General features: G+C 42.9%; 1 protein-coding gene across 1 annotated transcript in view; it reads right to left on the bottom strand.

Moving 5' to 3' along the window:
• Arhgap42 (Rho GTPase activating protein 42) overlaps positions 1-22,721 on the bottom strand; it is a 237,266-nt gene that overhangs the window by 9,644 nt on the left and 204,901 nt on the right. Inside the window, exons 10-19 of the mRNA XM_051155902.1 lie at positions 22,225-22,334; positions 19,531-19,609; positions 17,881-17,920; positions 10,013-10,075; positions 8,741-8,815; positions 7,941-8,025; positions 7,160-7,218; positions 4,560-4,665; positions 2,374-2,533; positions 1,137-1,281 (exon numbers count right to left, since the gene is read on the bottom strand). Coding sequence (XP_051011859.1) covers positions 1,137-1,281; positions 2,374-2,533; positions 4,560-4,665; positions 7,160-7,218; positions 7,941-8,025; positions 8,741-8,815; positions 10,013-10,075; positions 17,881-17,920; positions 19,531-19,609; positions 22,225-22,334 — 922 coding nt within the window. The remainder of the gene's footprint in view (positions 1-1,136; positions 1,282-2,373; positions 2,534-4,559; positions 4,666-7,159; positions 7,219-7,940; positions 8,026-8,740; positions 8,816-10,012; positions 10,076-17,880; positions 17,921-19,530; positions 19,610-22,224; positions 22,335-22,721) is intronic.

Raw genomic sequence — 22,721 nt, forward strand, 5'->3', positions numbered from 1 at the left:
ACTTGAATTGAACAAAAATTGAGTGATACAAGACTCAGAAGTAAGAGAAATTGGCCCCCTTCATAATTATATATATATATATATATATATATATATATATATATATATATATATATATCTATCTTTAAAAATCAATGGAAGAGACACACTTCTATTAGAGACATATTTGTGCCTTCTTTTATGTTTCTGCTCACAGGTGGCCCTGAGTAACAAGGCACTACGTCTCTGTCACTCAGAAGCACTACTGAATTTCAGCAGCAAATTATGAGCTGCTCACAGGTTTGGAAGGAAGATTTTTTTCACTTTCTTACTATGAATAGAGTAACACAAGAGACTGGCTGTTGGTCTGGGGTGTAACTCAAGGGGTGAACGCTTGCCTAGGCTCCACAAAACCCTGGGTTTAAGACCTTTCAGGTGAAAAAAAAAATCAAACAAAGAAAAGCTGGCTGTTTAACTAGGTTTATTTTTAATATTCCTAAAAGTAAAAGTATCAAAAGTCAGAGAAATTGCACTAAATCTTGCAAAATATATGTAAGTAAAAATTTACTATACAGTTTTTTATTCAATATGGATCACAGGGAAACACTGGGGGCCGATGGAAAAGACATAAACTAAGAACCACCATAGCTTAATGTCTGTCATAGGCTCAAGCTGCGGTCACACCACCCTGAGGCTTGCCTCAGAATAAGGAGTTTGTCATTTCCTGTGTGTGGTCGGTTTTCTTTTTATTTCTTTACTCTCCTTGGGACACTCTGACATCCACAAGCTGATTTTTTAAGAACATAATGTGAAAGAAAATCCAGAAAACGTCTTTTCAGCCTGACATCCTCTAGTTTCTCGTCTGCTGCTCTGACAACAGGACAAAACCCGCCCCAGGTAGCACCCAGTGTCCTTAATCACAGCCCCGGAACAAAGAGCAGCGACTGAACTACTGCTTTCTCCCTTTGTAGCAATAACGAATCTGCTTGTGCAAGGAGCCTTACGGTGAAGCTGACAAGGACGGTCTAAGTGCTAAAAGAGGGGCGTCGGGAAAAAAACCACCCACAAGAACATCTGTTTGTTCCTAATTTCTAACGAAACGAAGTCAGAATAATCAGAAGAACGAGAGGAGCCTCTCCCTGCGATGGGCAACTTACTGTCGGGCTCCGCCAGGCATGGCGTGTACCTCCCTCGGGGCTTCCGAGAGCCTGTGGACAGGCATATGGCACGGGTCCTTCGGGATCCAGATCGAGACTGAGGCTGAGGAAGCGGGATGTTTGGGTCTGGAGCAGTATGAAAAATCTGCAGAGAAGAAAAATGGACTCAGGTCAATAAAGACTGACACTGCCCTGTGCATCCACATGATAGAAGCTCTAACAGTCCTAAAAAGAAGCTCAGGAGTGCAGGAGATGCTTGCTACAAAACTGTTGCCTTCGTTTGCTGTTCCCCACAGCTTATGGTGACAATGAGATCTGATGACTTTAAGAAACCAGTCCAATATGAGCAAATGCCTACAGTGAGAGACTCTGCTTCTTCCTACTTCAGTGTTTCTCTTCTGTTTTCATCTTAGCAAAGTGTGACGCAGAGGGAAGCTTGGTTCTCTGTGGCTTCCTGTAGGGACAGCCCCTTGCAATGCAGGGGGAGATCCTGAGATGCTGAGGGGTCCCTGGCTGTCAAGGAGACAGAGGTAGCTGTAGGAAGTAGGATGAGCAGAGCCTTCAGATGTGGCTACATATAGCTTGAAGCCTTAGGCAGTGACTGAGGCCGTTACTATGTGGACGCCGGGGAGGAAAAGGATGGAGTCATTCTCTCAGAAGCAAATCAGACCGAATAGGCCAAATTTGCTTAAGAGGCTGCCTAGTTCAGCGTTCACAATGTCCCATTTCCATAGTTACGTCAAGAATTGAGACTTTTAAGGAAAACCTTCTTAAGGCAGGCTTCACCATCTGAGACTCGACTTTCTGACCATCCCCCTCCCCTCATTTTGAGATCGCCTCTGGCACATAGGCCAAATGAACTTCAAATTCAAGACCATGGCTCTGACTCTTAAGGGCTGAGATGAGAGACATGTACCATTACGTCTGTCCTCATTTTTTCTTTTACTAGAAATATTGGAATTACTACAAAGATAGCAGTCTAATTGCAGAGAGACGATCAGTACTTTCTGAATCTGAGCAGGAAGCTGAGAACAACCCACCAAAGAAGGAAACGTCAGAGAGTCCCGGTTGGAGAAGAATCAAGCTCCTCTCTGGACTCTGAAACACTGAACAAGTAAGTGACAACAGGAACCCAAGTCCCTGTAGAGAAGTGATTTAGGAAGCTGACCAAGATCTCCGGTCACAATGACGAGTGTCCCTACAGTGGAGTTGGCAGTGCGCGGGGGACCTCGGCTACCTTCTCATAGTGCTCAATCAGAATCTCCACCACTATATTCTGAAACTTGATGTTCATCATGGCAGCCACAGTCTCCTCCTGCGCTCTCATCAGGGTTGGACCAAAAATGACGCCGAGATTTGAGATGGTCATGAGATTTTGTTGGCTATGTAGTGATACTCTGAAAATAAAGAACACACACTCAAAATGTAAAGTTTTGATAGTTAGTAAATGTTCTTGTCTATTAAACTTGATATATATATATATAGATATATATATATATAAAATAAGCTATATATGCCACTAGAAGCCAGTTTCCCTGCTCAGTATTGCCTATACCCAATGGATATTAGTTAAAAAATGGATCAAAAAGGGAGAAAGTTATTTATAAGATTAATAATAAGTTACAGTACAGGTCACATTGCTATTTGGTAAACCTAGACATATCCTCCATATCCTACTGTATTTTCGCACTTCTTATTGAACCTCCTATCTCTTCTTCTTCCTAGGCTCCAAACAGAGGAAAATGACAAGTGTTTAAGAAGACGGAATAATTACTTTCACCTAATCATGATATATGATGTATTGTACTCATCGATTATCATGTGACACAATGTGCTATGTCCAGGTCAACTAATGACTAATGGGGATGTGTAAAGATGGATCAGATAGTCTCCACCATTGAGTGGAGAGTGAGATCTGACTCTCACACGAACTCTGGTGCCCCTTTTCTGACCACGTCCCCTGGATGGGGAGGCCTGGCGGCACTCAGAGGAAGGATAGCAAGTTACCAAGAAGAGACTCGATATTCTAAGAGCATATATAGGGGGAGGAGGTCTCCCTCAATCACAGACATAGGGGAGGGGAGAAGAGGGGAAGTGGGAGGGAGGGAAGAATGGGAGGAAACAGGGGAAGGGCTAACAATCGAGATGTAATATGAATAAATTTTAAAAAATTCAGAAGGGTTGGGGTATAAAAAAAAAAAGATGGATCGGAGGTTAAAAAGTTTCTGATATGTAAACTTGATGGCCTGAGTTTGATCCCTGGGGCCCAAGTTGGGTGGAGAGAGAGAAGATTCCTAAAAGATCTCCTCTATCTCCACAAGTGCACTGTGGCATGACCACACCATCCCTCACAATAATAAAAGTGTGTGGCTTTAACAGTTTAAAGAAAGAACACAAGATAATAGCTCTAGACAAATAAAGCTAATAACTGTAAAGGCTAAATTACTGAAGAAAAGAAATATTAGTGGTTGTTGTTGTTATCTGTTTATTTTTCCTGAATTAGATTCAATTTCCCTAGAAAAATATTCAACTATTATATTCAGAATATAAGACACTATATTACTTAGGCTCAGTTCTTAATTAGCTTCATACATATTCTACTTTATTTGAAAAATTTGGTGATAGAAACCTGGTATCCAAGACACTCAGGAGGCTGAGACAAGGAAATGTGAGGTTCATGCTCTACCACTGTATTATATCACCAGGTCTATACACTGTACTTCATCACCACAGAGGGTGAGTCATCCCTATCATATAAATAAAGCCATCTACTATCAATCATCTATCTATCTATCTATCTATCTATCTAGCTATCTATCTAGCTATCTATCTGTTTAACTATCATTATCTATGATCTATCTATCTATCTATCATCTATCTATCTATCTATCTATCTATCTATCTATCTATCTATCTATCATCTATCATCTACTTACCCATCAACCTGCATACCTACCTACCTACCTGCTTACCTGATGATCTACCTGAAATCAGAAAACCTTCCAGAAAACTTGTGAACCCCAAGGCACAGCCTACAGTGTTAGTGTGACCTCAGGGAACTTGGTAACCTTAGTAGTATCTAGCCCTGGTCTTCAAACTCACTGTTGTAACACACTTGAAAGAACTGGAAAAGCTATAAGATAATATACACTCCTTTATATATTTCCAAGCTGATAAGAAATGTGAGATCACTAGTTTTAACAGTCAACAAGGATACAATTATTAACATATTGGAGACATATTTGTTGACACATAGACAAACACTTATCTTAAAAACAAAGTACACAATGCTTTCTAAAGCTCACTAAAGGGAGTCTGATTACAACAGCAACCATATAACAATATTGTTTGTTTTTAAAAGACATGAAAAATCTTAACAAGATCAGTAAGTCATTATATGAACAATGTGAGTCACAGAATTACTTGAGCAGGTGTTTTATCAAGATGTCCAGCATCTCTCTGTTTTTCTCTGGCAGTTTGTGCACCAGCGCATGTACAGCCTCCACTCTGTAGTTTTGGTCGTCTGACTCTGTTATGTAAAAAAGGTTGCAGATGTTAATAGTATTCAAACCTGTAACGTAAACATTAACCATGTGACCATCATACCCAGTCCTTCCACTCATGCCTTAACATGTTGCTTCAGATGTTCTTACTAACCACAGCTTTTAGGCTAGGAAACGTTGCGTGAACTTGTCCACATGCCATAAGGTTAGGAAGTAGAGAAACCAAATGAGTAGTTTTGGGGCTTGCTTCTCATCACTGAACTATATAGTTCTTACCTAAATCATTACCTGCTTGAGTTTAGCAACCAGAGACAAGACTTTCAAAAATGTGATACACATGTGTATACATATATACATATATGCACACACACATATGGAAAATGTGAATTATAGATATTGATATAGATTGCCTAGTTTGTTAGTTGGTATAATTCCCATTTCTACATAGAAACATGCCAGATCTCTAACCCTTTGCGACCAGAGGGAGCCAGAGCTCCACTTCTCATTTCATAGTCAAAGAAAAAATTCAGTGTGATTATGGTGGTTTGAAGGAAAATAACTCCCATAGGCCCATAGAGAGTGGCACCATTAGGATATGGGGCCTTATTGGAGTAGGTATGGCTTTGTTGGAGGAAGCATGTAATTGAGGGTGGGCTTTGAGGTTGCACATGCTCAATCCAGGCCCAGTGTCATTCTCTCTTCCTGCTGCCTGCCCATCCGGATGTAGAACTCTCAGTTACCTCTCCAGCACCATGTCTGCCTTTGTGCCACCATGCTTCCTGCCATGATGACAATGTAAGGCAGCTCCAATTACATGGTTTCCTTTATAAGAGTTGTCATGATGTCTGTTTATAGCAAAAGAAACCACAGCTAAGACAATGACATTTCTGAAGTGTGGACACTATGTACACAGGAACTCACAGGACACTGGGAAATCTGAAATTTGAGAAATTACTTCAGCAAGCCCACTCCTACCTGACTAAAGCTTGGGCACACCTACCTGTAACATTTCAGAATGAGCTGACATTCCCCATTTTCAGGAACAAGTTTGAGCATAGCATAAGAGCCCAGCTATTGAAGGCCTTTCTCAAACTTCTTAAGTTACATGGAAGGAAAGAACCTGGCTTGGACTAATCTGAGGACACTCTAAGTGGGTGGAATGGAGATGCCAAGACTCTGACCTACTTGCTGAGTGTGGAGTATGTGAAGATTTAGAACAAGGACTCAGGGGAACCGAGTGAGAATGGCTACAAGTTCAAGGCAGGGATGGGCTCCCAGCTTAAGGCAGGGATGGGCTCCCAGCTTAAGGCAGGGATGGGCTCCCAGTTTAAGGCAGGGATGGGCTCCCAGCTTAAGGCAGGGATAGGCTCCCAGCTTAAGGCAGGATGGGCTCCCAGCTTAAGGCAGGGATGGGCTACCAGCTTAAGGCAGGGATGGGCTCCCAGCTTAAGGCAGGGATGGGCTCCCAGCTTAAGGCAGGGATGGGCTACCAGCTTAAGGCAGGGATGGGCTACCAGCTTAAGGCAGGGATGGGCTCCCAGCTTAAGGCAGGGATGGGCTACCAGCTTAAGGCAGGGATGGGCTACCAGCTTAAGGCAGGGATGGGTTACCAGCTTAAGGCAGGGATGGGCTCCCAGCTTAAGGCAGGGATGGGCTACCAGCTTAAGGCAGGGATGGGCTCCCAGCTTAAGGCAGGGATGGGCTCCCAGCTTAAGGCAGGGATGGGCTGCCAGCTTAAGGCAGGGATGGGCTGCCAGCTTAAGGCAGGGATGGGCTACCAGCTTAAGGCAGGGATGGGCTGCCAGCTTAAGCTGCTGCAGTGTGAGACCTTGTCTTCAAAACAACAACAAAACCCCACTTACCAACCCACCCAACCAAATAAAAACGTACGAAGAAAAAAAACTATCACTGTCCAACTTGAGAGATCCCTGGCGCAGCTTCGCCCTCCCTTCCCGGGAGCTCTGGAGGAAGCTCTAGCAATTCAGTGTTACTCCCCTTCTTACTGAGGTTTGTTAAAAGAGACTTGACTCGGATTACTCTAAATTCATTAGACAACCTAAGTTGTCTAACACCAAACATGAATTCATGCGTCTAACACGATATTGTAAACATCGGGTTGCTCAACGATGCTTTTCAAAGATTTAAGTAAAGAAAACTTCCCACCTAAAACTTGTATCAACAGTTTTGGCTTAATTTTAGACAGTGGCTCAAATATCACTTGATATGAAGTAAAATCTCTGGATTCAGAGTCTAAAGCCAAAATAGCATCAGTGGTGCATAGCTTATAGTCCTGGCTGGAACCGTGCACTGGTGTCTTAGTTTCTCGTATTAAAGGACAAAATATTTAGTTTACCAAGTGATTTTTACTGCCTTGAAAACCACAATGGAAGCTATAAAATACCGTATTGGCAATATTCTTAAGCAGAATATAAAAAGTGTGGGGGAGATTTAAACATAAATGTGTAAGTAACAGACACTGAAAGTGCCTCTGTTGCATGCCCTGGGTGCAAGCATACTTACTGACAGCAATGATGAAATCCTTGTGCAATTTGTAAGTCATCAGTGGTTCTGCAAGGCACCTACAAAAGAGGAGCAAAGACCAGCTGAAACTAGGGAAAGTTTTGTCTCTCTTCATCTCCAGGTCTTTTTTTAAAAATTCTGGGATTGTTCTTTGCGGTCAAAGATGAAGCAATGACTAACAAAATAATTGGCTAGTTGAGTAGTACAGCAAAGTCCTAGAAGAGGGCTCCAGACAGGGCTAAATGACAGGCGTCAGACTCCCAGTGCCCCTGCACTCTTGTCACAGCTGTATGAAAAAGGATGTTACATTGGCAGAGTGTCTGCCTAGCATGCACAACAACTGAACGGGTCCCTCGTACCATGCACCCCGGTATGGTAGTGTACACCTGTGTGCACCTAGCACTCATCAGAGATTCCTAGCCATGCCCAGCCATGTAGTGAGTTGAAGGACAGTCAGGGCCACAAGAGACCCTGCTGTCTCACAAGCAAAAACATGAGTGCTGTAACTTAAAAATTTATTTCATTTCAATATATTTAAAAACATACTCAAAGCCCCACGTATACAAGGACGCAAAAAGAGTAGGTCAGGATTCACAAAATGGCGCAGTTTCTAAGCTACTATCAGAAAATGCACGTACGAGTCCTGAATGTGTAAATGGCCCCAGTGTTGCTTCCCAAGAAATGAAGCCTCTGTATGTGGATTCCACGTCATCAGGCGGTGGCTTCCCAAGGGAGAGGAGAGCATTCATGGCCAGAATCCCCAGTACTAAACCTTCCTCACCTGAGGTAGTTTTTCAGACCACTTGTTATGGTCTTATTGTCCCACAGCTCAATATCAATGTCCATATCAGGAGGGGACTTGGGAGCTGGAAAGAACAAAATTGAAATGTTTAAACTACAATTCAAAACATTACCTGTGCTACAACGAGAATGCATTCCAACGCAAGTGGGTCAAAGGGGCAGGGTGGGGGGGGTGGGGTTCCCTTCTTAGGACTCCGGTCGGTCAAGGTCATTGTGGGAAAGTTGCCCTTGTGGTCTGGTTGGAAGCTCATGTCGTTTTTTATCTCAAACACACCATGTAGCATTATGGTCTCTCGAATCAATTTCTTGCTAATGGCTGACAGGATAAGGACGTGCTCCTAATTGCTTGGAGTGGGTCTCAGTTTAAAAATGGAGAAGGTAGGGACACAGAGAAGCTAAGCAAGATGACAGAAAGCTTTTAAATGTTACAGCTGGGATTCCAAGCCAGGAAACAGTGGAGAACTATAGAGGGCATCTACTCAATAGCTTACAAAGGGCACTTGAAAGAGTCCAGCCTCACAAAAGTGCCACCCATCCATTACAGCTCAACATTAAAAACTGAATAAAGAAACTAATGGTTTAGCAGAGGCATAAAATGTGGATTCTCATACACAAGGTCTGAGGTTCAGGCGGCAGCACCACCCCCATCCCAAAACAAACTTTTGATTTGAAGTAAAATTTAACGAAGATCAGAAATCAGATACACCTCAGAGAACATGAGCTGGATTACCTGTACAAATATGCAAAAACAATGGCACCCTAGTTTCGTCTAAAACTTACAGAATGTGGTGTTCATGAGTTTCTGGACCTTGGAGTTGACGCCTCCTATTCGGTACAGGCCTAAAATGGTGATGCCTAATGGGAGAAAATCACAGGAGAATGGCTTAAGGATCTTCTCAGGCACAGAATCTAGAAGTCCAGACCCATGGCCAAGCAGAATCTGAAAGCTTCTTAGCCAGCTTTGTAGGGGCATTTTTGCCATCCTGCCCAGGACACCCCAACACAGTTATCTCAGAGTAGACACTGAACAGTGATTGAAATCTTTCAAGATCTTCAAAGTCCTAAAGCAAAGCTGCCCACTCACCAATCTCCGAACATAAACATGTACCAAAAATGGAAGACTAGTATTTCTTGTCTATTTCTTCCAAGTGAGAGAGTTCTCTGTGTCGTTTCTGTCTTTATTTCAAAGGCAGGGGAGCAGATTGAGAGATTCCAAGGATTCACCTTCATCCCTTAAAACTTGCAAATACAGGAAAAATTTGAACGCAAGCTCAAAGAACTCTGAAGCACAACAGGACTTTTGCTTTGAGCAAGTGTCTCAGGAAGTAAAAGTGTGTAACCTCAATCTGGGGGCAGTTTCAAGAGGACATGATTTATTCCCACAGGGGATGATGCTGAGGGGCACCAAGAGTGGAACAGCCATTCAAGTCGTGTGGGTGGAGAATGAGAGGCAGGCAATGAGTACAGTCCTCCTAGGATCTTGCCTCCAGGGTTTGAGAAACTGAAAGAGCTTGCAATGATAAATAGTATTTTGCCCTGCAGCAAGAAGTAAACAGGGTGACATGTTTGAAAAAGCTATAAAAGAAGTAGTGCATGGATTGGAGAGATGGCTCAATGGCGAAGAGCGCTGGCTGCTCTTGTAGGAACCAGGTTCAGTTCTCAGCACCCACGGAATGGCTTACAACCATCCGTAAGTCCAGTTTCAGGGTATTCAATGTCCTTTACTTGCCTCTTTGGGCACCAGGAATGCATACAGTGCACATATATACATTCAGGCATTCACACACACACACACACACACACAAACACACACACACACACACAAATACACACACACACACACACACACACACACAAACACACATACACAAAAACACTAAATATTTAAAAGAAAGAGTATAATTCAATTGAAATTATAGCTGGCTGTATATTCACACAGTTTAAATTTATATTATTGTCAAAATTATTTCTGTTTTCATGCCCCAAAGCTCCCTTTCCTTTCTAACTGAGAGGTTTGCGTGGAAGCCATCCTGTACCCATGTGCACACTCACCTCTAGTTTCCACAGCTTGAATGCATTTTCTCACGAAGTTGAACCCTGCTTCATTTAAGTACACTGCAGGTGAGAGACAGACTGATTAAGATCGGATGTGGAGCTGTCTTTCCACCTTTCCATGGCCCTACGTCCTCATGAATTACCTGCACGCACTGTGGTTGTTACTGTGTTGATCAGACATGTTAACACAGCAGGGAGACTGCCAGGTCCTTCACCAAGCTGCACACTAGGAAGCGTGGGCCCTCTGTGCTGTGAGGCCCTCCATTTTCCCTAAAGGCAGCATCCCCCACCGCTGTGTCAGCACTTACACTGAGTGGAAAGTGATCCTAAGGCCTTTCCCAGACTCATTCATTCCCGTGTGGCCATCACAGATCATGAGGCTCTTAGCATAATTCCTCAGGTTGAGGAAAATTTTGCTTGTCTTCAACATGATGCCTAGTGTTCTGTTTTCATTTAGGAGTCTGTGTTTCAACCCCAAGACTCTGAAACTCAAGCTTTAAACTCAGGGTAACTAAGACATGCTCAGTCCTTGTACAAGACCTGACTCTGTGTACAAGATCTGAGTCTGTGTGCAGGACCTGAGTCTATGTACAGGACCCGAGTCTGTGTGCAGGACATGAGTCTGTGTGCAGGACCTGAGTCTGTGTGCAGGACTTGAGTCTGTGTGCAGGACTTGAGTCTGTGTGCTGGACCTGAGTCTGTGTGTAGGACATGAGTCTGTGTGCTGGACCCGAGTCTGTGTGCAGGACCCAAGTCTGTGTGCAGGACCTGAATCTATGTACAGGACCTGAGTGTGTGCAGGACCTGAGTCTGTGTACATGACCTGAGTCTGTGTGCAGGACCTGAGTCTGTGTGCAGGACCCGAGTCTGTGTGCAGGACCTGAGTCTGTGTGCAGGACTTGAGTCCCTGTGTCTATGTGCAGGACCCGATTCTGTGTGCAGGACCCTAGTCTGTGTGCAGGACATGAGTCCCTGTGTCTATGTGCAGGACCCGAGTCTGTGTGCAGGATTCGAGTCTGTGTGCAGGACATGAGTCCCTGTGTCTATGTGCAGGACCCTAGTCTGTGTGCAGGACATGAGTCCCTGTGTCTATGTGCAGGACCCAAGTCTGTGTGCAGGACCCTAGTCTGTGTGCAGGACATGAGTCCCTGTGTCTATGTGCTGGACCCGAGTCTGTGTGCAGGACCCTAGTCTGTGTGCAGGACCCTAGTCTGTGTGCAGGACCCACGTCTGTGTGCAGGACCCGAGTCTGAGTGCAGGACCTGAGTCTGTGTGCAGGACCTGAGTCTGTGTGCAGGACCTGAGTCTGTATGCAGGACTTGAGTCCCTGTGTCTATGTGCAGGACCCAAGTCTGTGTGCAGGACTCGAGTCTGTGTGCAGGACCCACGTCTGTGTGCAGGACCCGAGTCTGTGTGCAGGACTCGAGTCTGTGTGCAGGACTTGAGTCTGTATGCAGGACTTGAGTCCCTGTGTCTGTGTGCAGGACCTTACCTACCCCCAGTTTTGAAGTAGAAAATAGCAAATAATTTTCATTCTCTGCTAGACTTAGGGCTTAGGGCTGAAGAAATGGTTCAATGGGTAGAGGCACTTCCTGACAAACATCATGACCTGAATTTGATCGCTGAGACGCATAAGGAAGAACCAGGGAATCAATTCTCTGACCTTCACACAAGTGGTATGGCATGTGTGCCCACCAATATACAGCCACAGAATCAATCAATCAATCAATCAATCAATCAATAATTTAATAAATAAATTTGCTTTAGTTTTTTAAGCTGTGGAGGCAAAACTAAATTAGGTTAGTTACAAACAATTTTTTAAAATGTCAAGTAAGAAGAAAAACTTGAGAAGACTTTAAATTATAATCATTTTCATCACATGTGGAAGGCATGCATTTTTCAATGTGCCAAAATAGTTATAAGCAAGAATAATTCCAACCAATAAAGTTAAAAACCTTCCAATTTTAAAATTGTGGTTAATTTAAAAAGTTGTGTAGTTGAATACATTGTTAAGCTTGTCAATAAACTGAACAGGAGGAAAAAAATCACCTTCAAATGTTTTCACTAAACCCAGAACTTAATATGTAGAACAAAGAGAGCAGTGTCATATAAACTAGAATTGTTTTCTTTCATATTCATTTTGAGTGAACTAAGCAATAGGCAGCCTATCTCTTAAAGGCAGACTGGAGTTTGGAAAGCAGGTACCCTGTTGGGCGCCAACGTTTGGACTGCAAAGTCACTCTCCATGGATCCCGCCCTTAGTTTCTTCCCATGGGTAAATGTATGATCATTATCAATTCAGGGTGTGGAGAAAAAAATGAGACAGTGCTAGCACCACTGAGCATTTTTTTTTTGCTTTTTTTTTTTTTGACTATTTGCACTTTGACTTAAAGATCTGGAGCCATGGAGCTGAGATGATGCCCAGCCCTGAGTAAAGCCAGGCAAACCTGTAGGCTCACCCAAGCTCCGGTGTGATGCTCTGTGACTTGGAGCATGCCCACTGGTCACCAATCAGTAGACATACCTGTCATCCCGGCGCTGAAGAGGGTAAAGACGGAGGATGGAGGGTGGAGGATGGAGGGTAAAGACGGAGGATGGAGGCCATCTTGGGCTACATATGAGACTGCATTAAAACCCAACACTAACAGCAATGACAAAACAAAACAGAAACAGGAGAGTCAAGGGAGATGAAAACAAAAGAGCAAGAAGTGGTCAGGAATGTCCACCCCTTACACCAACTCTAGGGACAGAAAACAGAAGACATGCTCAAAACCAGAGAAGAAAGGTGATGCTTACTCTTTCAGTTAAAACATGTTACTAGGGGATGGGGAGATGACAGTAGTAGGGTTTGCCACACAAGCATGACAGGTGGAGTTCAGACCCCCAGAGGCTACAACAAACAAACACACACACACACACCCTAGGTGGACCTGTGGCTCAGCTGTAATTCCAAACTCAGAAAGCTGAGACTGAGGATCACAGACTAAACTGGCTAGTGACACTGGCTAGTCATACTGATGTGCTCTGCAATTCACTGAAAGACCCCACTCAGTGAATAAAGTGGGAGAGCAGTGAATGATGACTCCAGAATCAGCCTTAGCGCCCCCAAGTGGCACACAAGTGCAAGCACATAAACAGACAGATACACACACACACACACACACACACACACACACACACACACACACACACACACAACAAAAACAAAAAACCCTCAGACACTTGCCCATACACAACACATAATGAAACTAGAAGAGAAGAAAATGTTTGTTCCTTGGCATGGTTTTAATCTCCGTTTTACAAACTAAGTATAGAAATCTCTTCCTTACAGGGCTGGTAAAGGATGAATTAAAGCAACGTTTGGAAAGCTATAAAAACAGTGTTTTAAATAGAGCAGGTGCTGCAGGGTTGGCTCTGTGTTCATGCTTGCTGTTGACTGCAGCATAATAGAAACTCCTATTTAAGATATGGGTACTTCATGGAACAAGTCTTCTTTCCTCTTTGGGTATGTCTGAAACAACTATGTTTGAGCGACTGTCAACTAGTATTGCCGTTTAATTTTCTTTTTTTTTTCATTTTTTATTAAATATTTTTATATATCCATTTATATTATTACACACATATACAATGAACTACCTACAGCAAGAAGAGCCATGAAACAATCATGAATTATATAAATGTTACATTCATAGTATTTTGGCTATTTGCATTTGGCAGCTTTGGAAAAAAAAAGCATCTTTTAGGCTATCCTGTTACTCAAACAAAGTAGATGATGAGCATCAAAGAACTTCCTTCTGGAGATGGCTTCAAATGTGGCAAACAAGCCACTGGGCAAAATGTCTTCATTTCTATCACAGACAGAATTCTGACTAAAAATAAACAAGCTTGGATGCAGGCAGAGTTGACGGCCACATTCTGCCAAGACAGGGTAAGCAAGTTCTCAATAGTTCCTGCCTCACAAATATGTCTGTCAGATATAGTGGGCCAGCAGGCTGAAGATGATGCTCCAATGTTATACAGAGGTTTGGATGACTGTTCAGACAGCAAACTATCTCTGTCATTTTCTCATTTGGGAAGCTGTTTACTCAGGTAATTACTTTTATTTCTTCTCAATTCTCTGATGGAGTTGAAGACCAGACAATTTAGTTTTACAGTTAAGCTTATTTGTTTAGGGGTTAAGATGTTTTTAGGTCTAGATAGATGTTTTAGGTTGATAGATATTGATTTACATTCAGAATTTTAGACTCACCAAGATAGGAAATACATTTTTTTCAAGGCTGCCAAATACAAATAGCCAAAACATTATGAATGTAACATCAATATATTCCTGATTGTTTCATGGTTTTTCTTGCTGTATATAATTTATTTTGTATATGTATAATAATACAAATGTATATGTAAAAAATAAGAAATATTAAAATAAAAAGGAAAGAAAATAGAAAAAAAACAAAAAGCAATTTGGACCCAGAGTGATGACTTGTTTCTTTAAACAGTCATAGCTCAAGCATATAGTGGGGAAGGCTTAGCAGCCTAGGGGGCTGCTGAAGAGATAAATTGGACATTAAGAAATGTCCCTCTAGGCTTATTATACTTCAGTAAATCCAAGTGATCAAATGCAATATGCCACTAAACTGAATAGACTGTGTACCCTCTGGCTGCTGTTTATGCTGCCTTGTCCTTCATTCAGGAAGACCACACTTCTTAGCATCTTGAAGCCTGGTTATGGCCATGCAGTCAACATTATCCAAGAGATGAAATAGGACTGATCCTATGCCACCTCCCAGAGGACCGAGGCTGTAGCCTGCCACGTTTTCTTACCACTGGTATAAGAAAAGCAAGACACAGAAGAAGCCTGTTCTATGAACTCAAGTTTTGGAGTAGAAACAAGACACTGAGGACCTGTGTGGACACGCACCATGAACTGGATAAGAATGCTTGCTGCTGCAAGCCTCTGAGGTCTAAGGATCAGCTGTCACATGGGCTTGGCCTGTTCTTCTCTCATTTAATTATGTGTAACATAAGCAGCTTTTGCTATAATAACACAGACTCAAGAAAGTAACTCAGCCCAACAGAATTAGTATCAGTATCCTTAGTGAGAAAACAAAATGCTCCCTTCGCAGTCGTCTCTTGCCAGTTCATGTCTGCAGACGTCTATTCGACAGCGCATCTACCAGAGCACTCACTCGGCATTCTCTGCTGCGGTGTGGCTTCCATTGCTTGTCCATAGTTTATAAAATATAGTCTTGAGAAGTGCCAAATTTTAGGAAATTCGTGTGATAGAAAATGAGCAGTGTTCTAAAGCTATGAGGGGATTATTGTATTGCTTTCATTAGCGCTACGAAAAATTCAACTAACGTAGGCTTGCTGTTTTTAATAGCCAAAAATTGAAAAGTACTTACTCCTTAATTTCAGAAGAGACAGCCATGAAAATCTCTATTAATAAGTTAAGAAATATGATTGAGGCAGTGTGCATGAGCTGGGGAGATAGCAGTGAGGAAAGCACTTGCCAGGCAAGCTTGAAGTCTGAATCCTTAGAACCTACATGAGGTTAGGCTTGGTCGCATACACCTGTACTCTTAGGACTCTGACAGTGAGACGGGAGTCACAGAAAGGTGATGGCCTGGAAGCCCAGGAGCTGGGTAGCCTAGTGTGCACAGCTGCAAAGAAGAGTCCTTGTCTCTAATTAAAGTATGGTGAGGACCAACACCGAGGTGGTTGTGCTCTGACGTGCACACGACGCAATGGCACGTGGATACCCACACTGACACACTGATAGTGTTTCTCCTAACTGTTCTTTGGTGGAAGGTAAAGTACTTTTGGTGGGGTAGAAAGAAAGGGAACTTATCCTCCATGGTAGAAACATGGAGCTCTGGGTGGAGCTATGGCTGCTTCAGAACAGGTGAACAAGAAAAGCAACCAAATGCTGTCACTTTGCTCCCCCTTCTCCACCATGCCTGAGCCTGAGTGAGCACCTTCCTTGGTGGCTTCTTCAAGGGCTAGAGTGGATCTGTTAACCGGCACAGTCTGAGAACTCTCCCAAACGTCCCTGGGCCCCACCCCTACATGTCCTTGTTTTGGAGAACACCATAAGAGATTTAGAATCCAGCTGCCACCAAATTCCCAGACACTGAAATCCTACAGTACCAATGGCATTTGGCCTGAAGATGGACTAATGTAATACAGTCAATTTATTCAATCAAAAGTTAAGTGTAAGCATTTTCTCCCAATTGGAAACTGTTCAAGGCTAAAGATTTTTATTCAAATCCAAACGACGTTTCCATGAGACCAGTCAGCAGCGTGAAAACTAGTGATCTCAGCAGAATTCCAACAGAAGTGGGGACAAGAACAGCTTTCTGGAGCTAGCAAAGCTAGTCATCTCAACAGAATCTGGCATTTCTGACTAAGCCATATCCAACACTGTGCCATATGGGTTTTAGAGAGACAAAAAGGCATGAGCACATGTGCTAGTGGTCCTGATGCCCTCAGGACCTTTCTCTTGTTCCTCTTCACCTATTAGGCCCATGCAATCCACCTAAGCTAGGACTCTGGCCATGGGAATAACACTGTTTGATCATGGGAGGATGAAATGATGGAACAAGCCACTTAGGACACTGTCAAGCCCAATGATACACTACCCAAGCAGTGCAAAGCTCAGGAGGAACACGGTTCACAGATGGCAGCTGCTTAAAATACAGAGAGAAAGGGCAATGTCTGTGTCACACTAGAAAGACCATACCCCAAGGCACACAAAGAGAAAGTCACCCAGAGAACGGCCAAACAGTAAAGCTGTCCAGAAAGTTTAAGGTTCCATTCCCCACCGGAACATCCATTGAAATGTAGCTCTGTTTCCAAACCAGGAATAAAACAGGTACATAACAGGATAACAGAATGGACCACACAGGAGGATGTGAACTAAGCACCTTGGCTTCCTTAAGGCAGCATCAGAGAAAACCTGGGACGCATCGATTGCCCTTTTTCTTTGTTAAAGACCAAGATGGAGGTGTTGAGACAGTGCCATTATGTCAAGAAAGAAAATTTTGTTTTCCTGAAAAATGAGTTCAGGTGACAAGGTGATGAGGAACTGCTGGTGAAGCTCTCTCCCAGTGGCCCCGTTTGAGGAGGCATTTCATCGTCATTTCAAGTGGACAGCACGCTTAACCCTGAGGATAGCTACTGCCTTCCAAGTGGATTTTCACAATATCTTATAGTCTCAAGAAGAGCGTATTATGTCCCATAACCACTAAAGCATTTATAGGTTCAATATCCTACACCAGCTCTCTATGGGGTTTCTGTCATTTCATTTTTCACATGGAGCTTTGTCTTAAGAACGATCAAACTTTCCTTTTCTAATGAATTGCACAACTTCACTTATAGCATGAAGAGCAAGTATGGAATCAAGGGTGACTGCAAAGCAAAGGACTTCTTCCTGCTTGGGCTGTACAGGGTCTCCTGGCTCCACCAGCACAGCACAGCGCGGCACAGCGCGGCCTCATGCACTAGCCTTCAGCATGCGCTCTGCTCAGGCCGGCGCAGCCTTGCTTACAGCCACTCCGTAGTTTTCAGTGTTTTGTCCCATGCTTCTCTATGGAGTTAGGAGTTTTCCCTGAGGCTGTGTTTAAAGGAATGGACCAAGCTGAGGAGGAGGGCACCAGTTAGGACATACACAGAACTCATTTGTTCTTTCTCTTGCTTTCTCATTTCTCTTCAGGAAATCTAACTGGCTTTATTTGTGGCTTACTCTGCAAGTCCTCAGATAGCAGAAAAGCTTATTTCTGATTACGTTTTAGTTTCCTTAAAAATCTTTGTTAAGCCAAAATCTAAAGTGCTCATGCAAACATTTTAAAGGAAGAGGAAAAATGACTTACTTTCTTCTTTCTTGCTAATAATGGCCGGCAGCGTGTAAATCTAGAAAACAAAGGACATCCGTTAGTTACTGCAGTTAAGGGCCATGCAGAAGACTGGCAAGGTGATGTTTACACTAAAACAAAAATTCAGGGCCTTGGCTTAAGGTACAGCAACTGTTTTCAGGGTGCCACCATTTTTTTCAGCTTGTCTGCTGAACCCTACTGTTCCATCCTTGATGGTCTAGCCTGGGCTAAGTTCTGCTCGTCTCAGTCTGAGTCTCTTTCACTCTTTCCCTGCTCCTGCTTCTGCTTCAGCACCTTCTCCTGGCAGTGTCTCTCACAGCAGAATTCCTCTGACTTTGCACCTTCCTCAGTGAGCTGCATGGGCTCTGTTTTCCATGGGTACAGTCTTGATGATGTTCCTGAGATCACAAATCATCCCGCAATTCTAATTTTTCTTCTCCTTCTTCTTCTTCTTCTTTTTTTTCTTCTTCTTCTTCTTCTTCTTCTTCTTCTTCTTCTTCTTCTTCTTCTTCTTCTTCTTCTTCTTCTTCTCCCTCAGATTTATTTATTTACTATTTATACAGTATTGTGCCTCATGTGTGCCTGCACACCTGAAGAGGGCACCAGGTCACATTATAGAAGGTTGTGAGCTACCACATGGTTACTGGGAATTGAACTCAGGACCTTTGGAAGAACAGCCACTGCTCTTAACCTCTGAGCCATCTCTCCAGCCCCAGATCAGGATTTCTTAACCATTTATAAAAAGTCTCAAAATTTTAAAAAATCTACCACTGACTGACATTTTTGATTGATTGACATTGTAAAATACAATACAGTAGAAGAAGAAAGGAATCAACACAAAGCCAGTTTTTTAAATTATTTACTTAGGTTGGTAGACCTAAAAAACACATTCTTGTGTGCTTAGATGATCCTCTAAACTTTAGAGTCTAAAACATACGCACAGTGCCTGGGCTCATCTGGCTGTGGCCTGGGAACAGGGTTGGAGGTGGGAGGGGGTTTTCAGGGTCTGCAGAGCATGCTAGCTAGTATCATTGCTCAGGCAATTAGCTCAGACTGTTCTTGGATTCTCTGCCATCTGTGGAACCTTCTCTGGTGATGGGGTGGTGCCATCTATGTGCTCTCACTCTATGACTTAGGAACAGTGTTCAGTGTGGAAGTCAATGGTAGTGAATAAGCTCTCTCTTTCCTACATAATCATCCCTGGTGTTTGCATGTAAATTACCACACAGACATCAACATGACTATTACAAGCATAAAATGTGACTGTCTCTTATTCACTGCTTTGTTAACTGCTGTTTTTTTTTTTTTTTTTTTTAAGAGGCTTGGACCAAAGGATGGCTCCACACATATTCTAAATATGAAACCAAAAAAACGAGGCAAGGAATGCAGCCATATTAGTGATTATAAATATTTTAAAGTAATTTTAGAGTTGTACATTAGTCTTAGAAATCTTCCTGAAAAACAAATTACAAATAGGAGTTATGGGCTAGTGGCTGAGCTGACACCAGGAAAGCTGGACAGGCCATTCTCATCTGTTTTCTTACTTTAATGTTTTCAGCTATATTATATACATGTAAAAATAAAATGCAGAGGTGCTCTGTAAGTTGTAGAGTGAAACACAAATTAGAGAGGACATCACTATCTTACCGGTTCTTTCCCATCCATGGCCTCCAGCCAGAGTTTCCGGTTAGCTTCAGAGAATGCCTGCAGGGTAATGATGCCATGCCTATTGACAGACAGACGTTCCACATGTAAACTTCATTCTACTGTGCATTTGCAAATTTTCAAGTCCTTGATTAATTATAAAGTCATAATTTGGAAAGAAAAGTGATCAAAAGACAAAAAGCAATGAAGAAAAGGAGAAATAGAAACTGGAAGGTTTGTTTTATAGGCTACTTTCAGAAAAGTCACTATACACACTCACATATACTCACACATACATGCACACATACACACTCACACACTCACACACATGCACACATACATAAATACATGTATGCACAGAAACACACATGCACATATACATGCACTTACATACATACACTCATACACATACATTCACACATACACACATGTACACACACACACACATGTACACACACATTCACAAACTCATACATACACCCATGCACACATGCATGCACAGAAATACATATGCATACACACATACACTCACACACACACACACACACACACACATGCACAAACACACATGCACACAAACACACACACTTTTTAAATTTAAATGATGACAGATAAGGCATGAACGTATAAGGCACAGGGCTGTCTGAACAAATTAATTCAAATGAGTTCCCCTGAAATGGTTAAAAAAAAAAAAAAAAAGATGGCAAACCCATATCCACTGCTGTTCGAAGTCATTTGATATTCAGATATTCAACAGTGAGAGTGATTAAGCTCATGACCCTGATGTGAGGCCATAGTCACCAACAGTGACATTGTGAGAAGGCTCAGCTCACAGCCAGCCAGCCAGGGGTACTCAGCTTTCCTCTGCACCATGGTCACAGCATTAAAATGGATTCCCTGGAAATAATTCTCAAGAAATGCATGTGGGTGTATGTCTGCAGCTGGGAGACTGAGGCCAGGCTTGGACTACAGGTGAGACCCTGTCTCCACAAGCTGTATCCACAAAATGTCTTCTGTGCAGACATGCTGAAGCAGCTACTTAAGGATGTAGCTCCAGATAGAATCGGAAACAATGTAAATGGGGTGGGGAGTAATAGAAATGTTACATGTTAACTCATGCAAGAACTGATGCAGTCAGCCCGGCAAACACTGGGAACATTTTTCATAATTAATATGAAATTATTAAAAATTTGGAATAGCATAATCTGGTAAGAAATAACATTTATTTCTTCTGTAGATATGAAAATAAGAATAGAAAAAGAGCCGGGAAGCAGAGGTAGGCGGATCGCTGTGAGTTCGAGGCCAGCCTGGTCTACAAAGTGAGTCCAGGATGGCCAAGGCTACACAGAGAAACCCTGTCTCAAAAAACCAAAAAAAAAAAAAAAAGAATAGAAAAAGATGTACATAAGGGCCCAGATAATTTGATGTGATTGAATTTATTTTGTTCCTCTGGGACAAGGTCTAAGTACCACAAACTATACTTCAAACTTGTAATCCTCCTGCCCCAGCCTCCAGAGTGCTGGGGTTACAGACACATGTTGCTGAGCCCACCCTTGGTGCAGCTGAAGTCAGTGTCACAGGAGGACACAACTAGTGACACAGTGGATATCGGCTGGATGGTTCTATCTCTTTCTGGGTGCTTTGCTCATAAGAACGCAGTGTTGTTTCATGTCACCCTCAGGAAACCCGGGATGTGGGGATTGCTTTTCCTACCTTAGAGATGACAAGAGCACAGAGCTTAAGTAACAATAACTAGAATGTGTGGAAATATAATTGGGCTGTGCATGTAGCAGCCCTCTAGCGGTGCTGAACTTGGCCAGCTATGCAGTCTGTAGTGTCCCCCTGGAGCCTTCTTATTCCTTAATAACAAGGCCATCGGGCTTTGGGGGATGATACAAATGCTTGTTCTGCACATTTGCCTGCTTTGGGACCCCGTCCGGCCTTAATATGAGGGGAGGTGCCTAATCTCACTGCACCTTGCTATGCCATGTTTGGTTCGTGTCCCTGGGAGGCCTGCCCTCTCCTCAAGGGAAGCAGCGGGAGCATGCATGGAGGGCAGGGGAAGGAGAGGAAGGGCGGAAACCTGTGATCAGGACATAGATAATATATGAGAGGATAAATTTAAAAAGTAAAGCTGTTTGTCACGCAGCCAGCGAGCAGCGCTGTGGGCTTCTTCCCCTTCGTGGGGGGTGCAGGCTGCTCTACCCTCCTGTCTAATACGCCAATTATGTCAACTTCCCAGGTTCCCAGGTGTGACTTTTCAGCAGCATTTGGCCACATGTTTCTGTTCTATTTTTAAAATATCGTGCAATAAAAATGTATTAGATAAATATGTGAAAGACGGAAGTGTGTGAAAGAAAGTGTTGGTGCTCTCCTTACAAACACTATATGCCAGGGGCTCTCAATGTTCCTAAAGCTTTAGCTCTTCAGTACCCATGGTTCCTCTGTTGCAGTGACCCTAACCATAAAATTATTTTCATTGTTACTTCATCACTGTAATTTTGCCACTGTTAGGGATCGTAATGTAAATATCTGTGTTTTCCAATGGTCTCATATGACCCCTGCGGAAAGGATCGTGCACCCCGCACGTGGGTCGCGACCCACAGCTTGAGAACCACTGCTAATGCTGTTTGTGTCTGTTTGGATATAGACATAGAAATTAATTAAAAAGTACAACGTGGAAAATAGTGTTCAAACCTTTCAACCACTTCGATGTCAAAGCAGAAGCGTTTGTCAATCGAGTCTGTCTTTCGTCGAATACATGACTTTAATTTAAACATTTCAGGTGAACCAGTAACGAGACCATTCTGGAAAAAAAAAGAAGAAGAAGAAAGAAAGGTACGTAGTTACTAACATAAGGGAGTGAGCTGAAGTACACTGATCCAAGGTTGCCAACCGAAGGTGTTATCTTGAAGACAAGTCATTGCATAACAGTTTAACTCCCTCCTCACTCATTCACAATCTGTTGTGAAATCTGTGGCAAGACTTCCCTGTACCTTTACACACATGTAATCTGAACAGGAAGAGGCAGCATGCAGTGCACATGCTCTTAGGGCTCAGAAAGATATGTCATCACAGCTTTATGTGCAGTGCATGTGTAGGACATTACACACTATTTCTCCACCAAAATCCCCGATAATAAAAACGTAAGCACAAACACCTCCCAGGTGGCTAAGAGATTAGTGCCACGGGTA

Source organism: Acomys russatus, chromosome 14 (genome assembly GCF_903995435.1).
Source record: "Acomys russatus chromosome 14, mAcoRus1.1, whole genome shotgun sequence".
Classification (NCBI taxonomy): domain Eukaryota; kingdom Metazoa; phylum Chordata; class Mammalia; order Rodentia; family Muridae; genus Acomys; species Acomys russatus.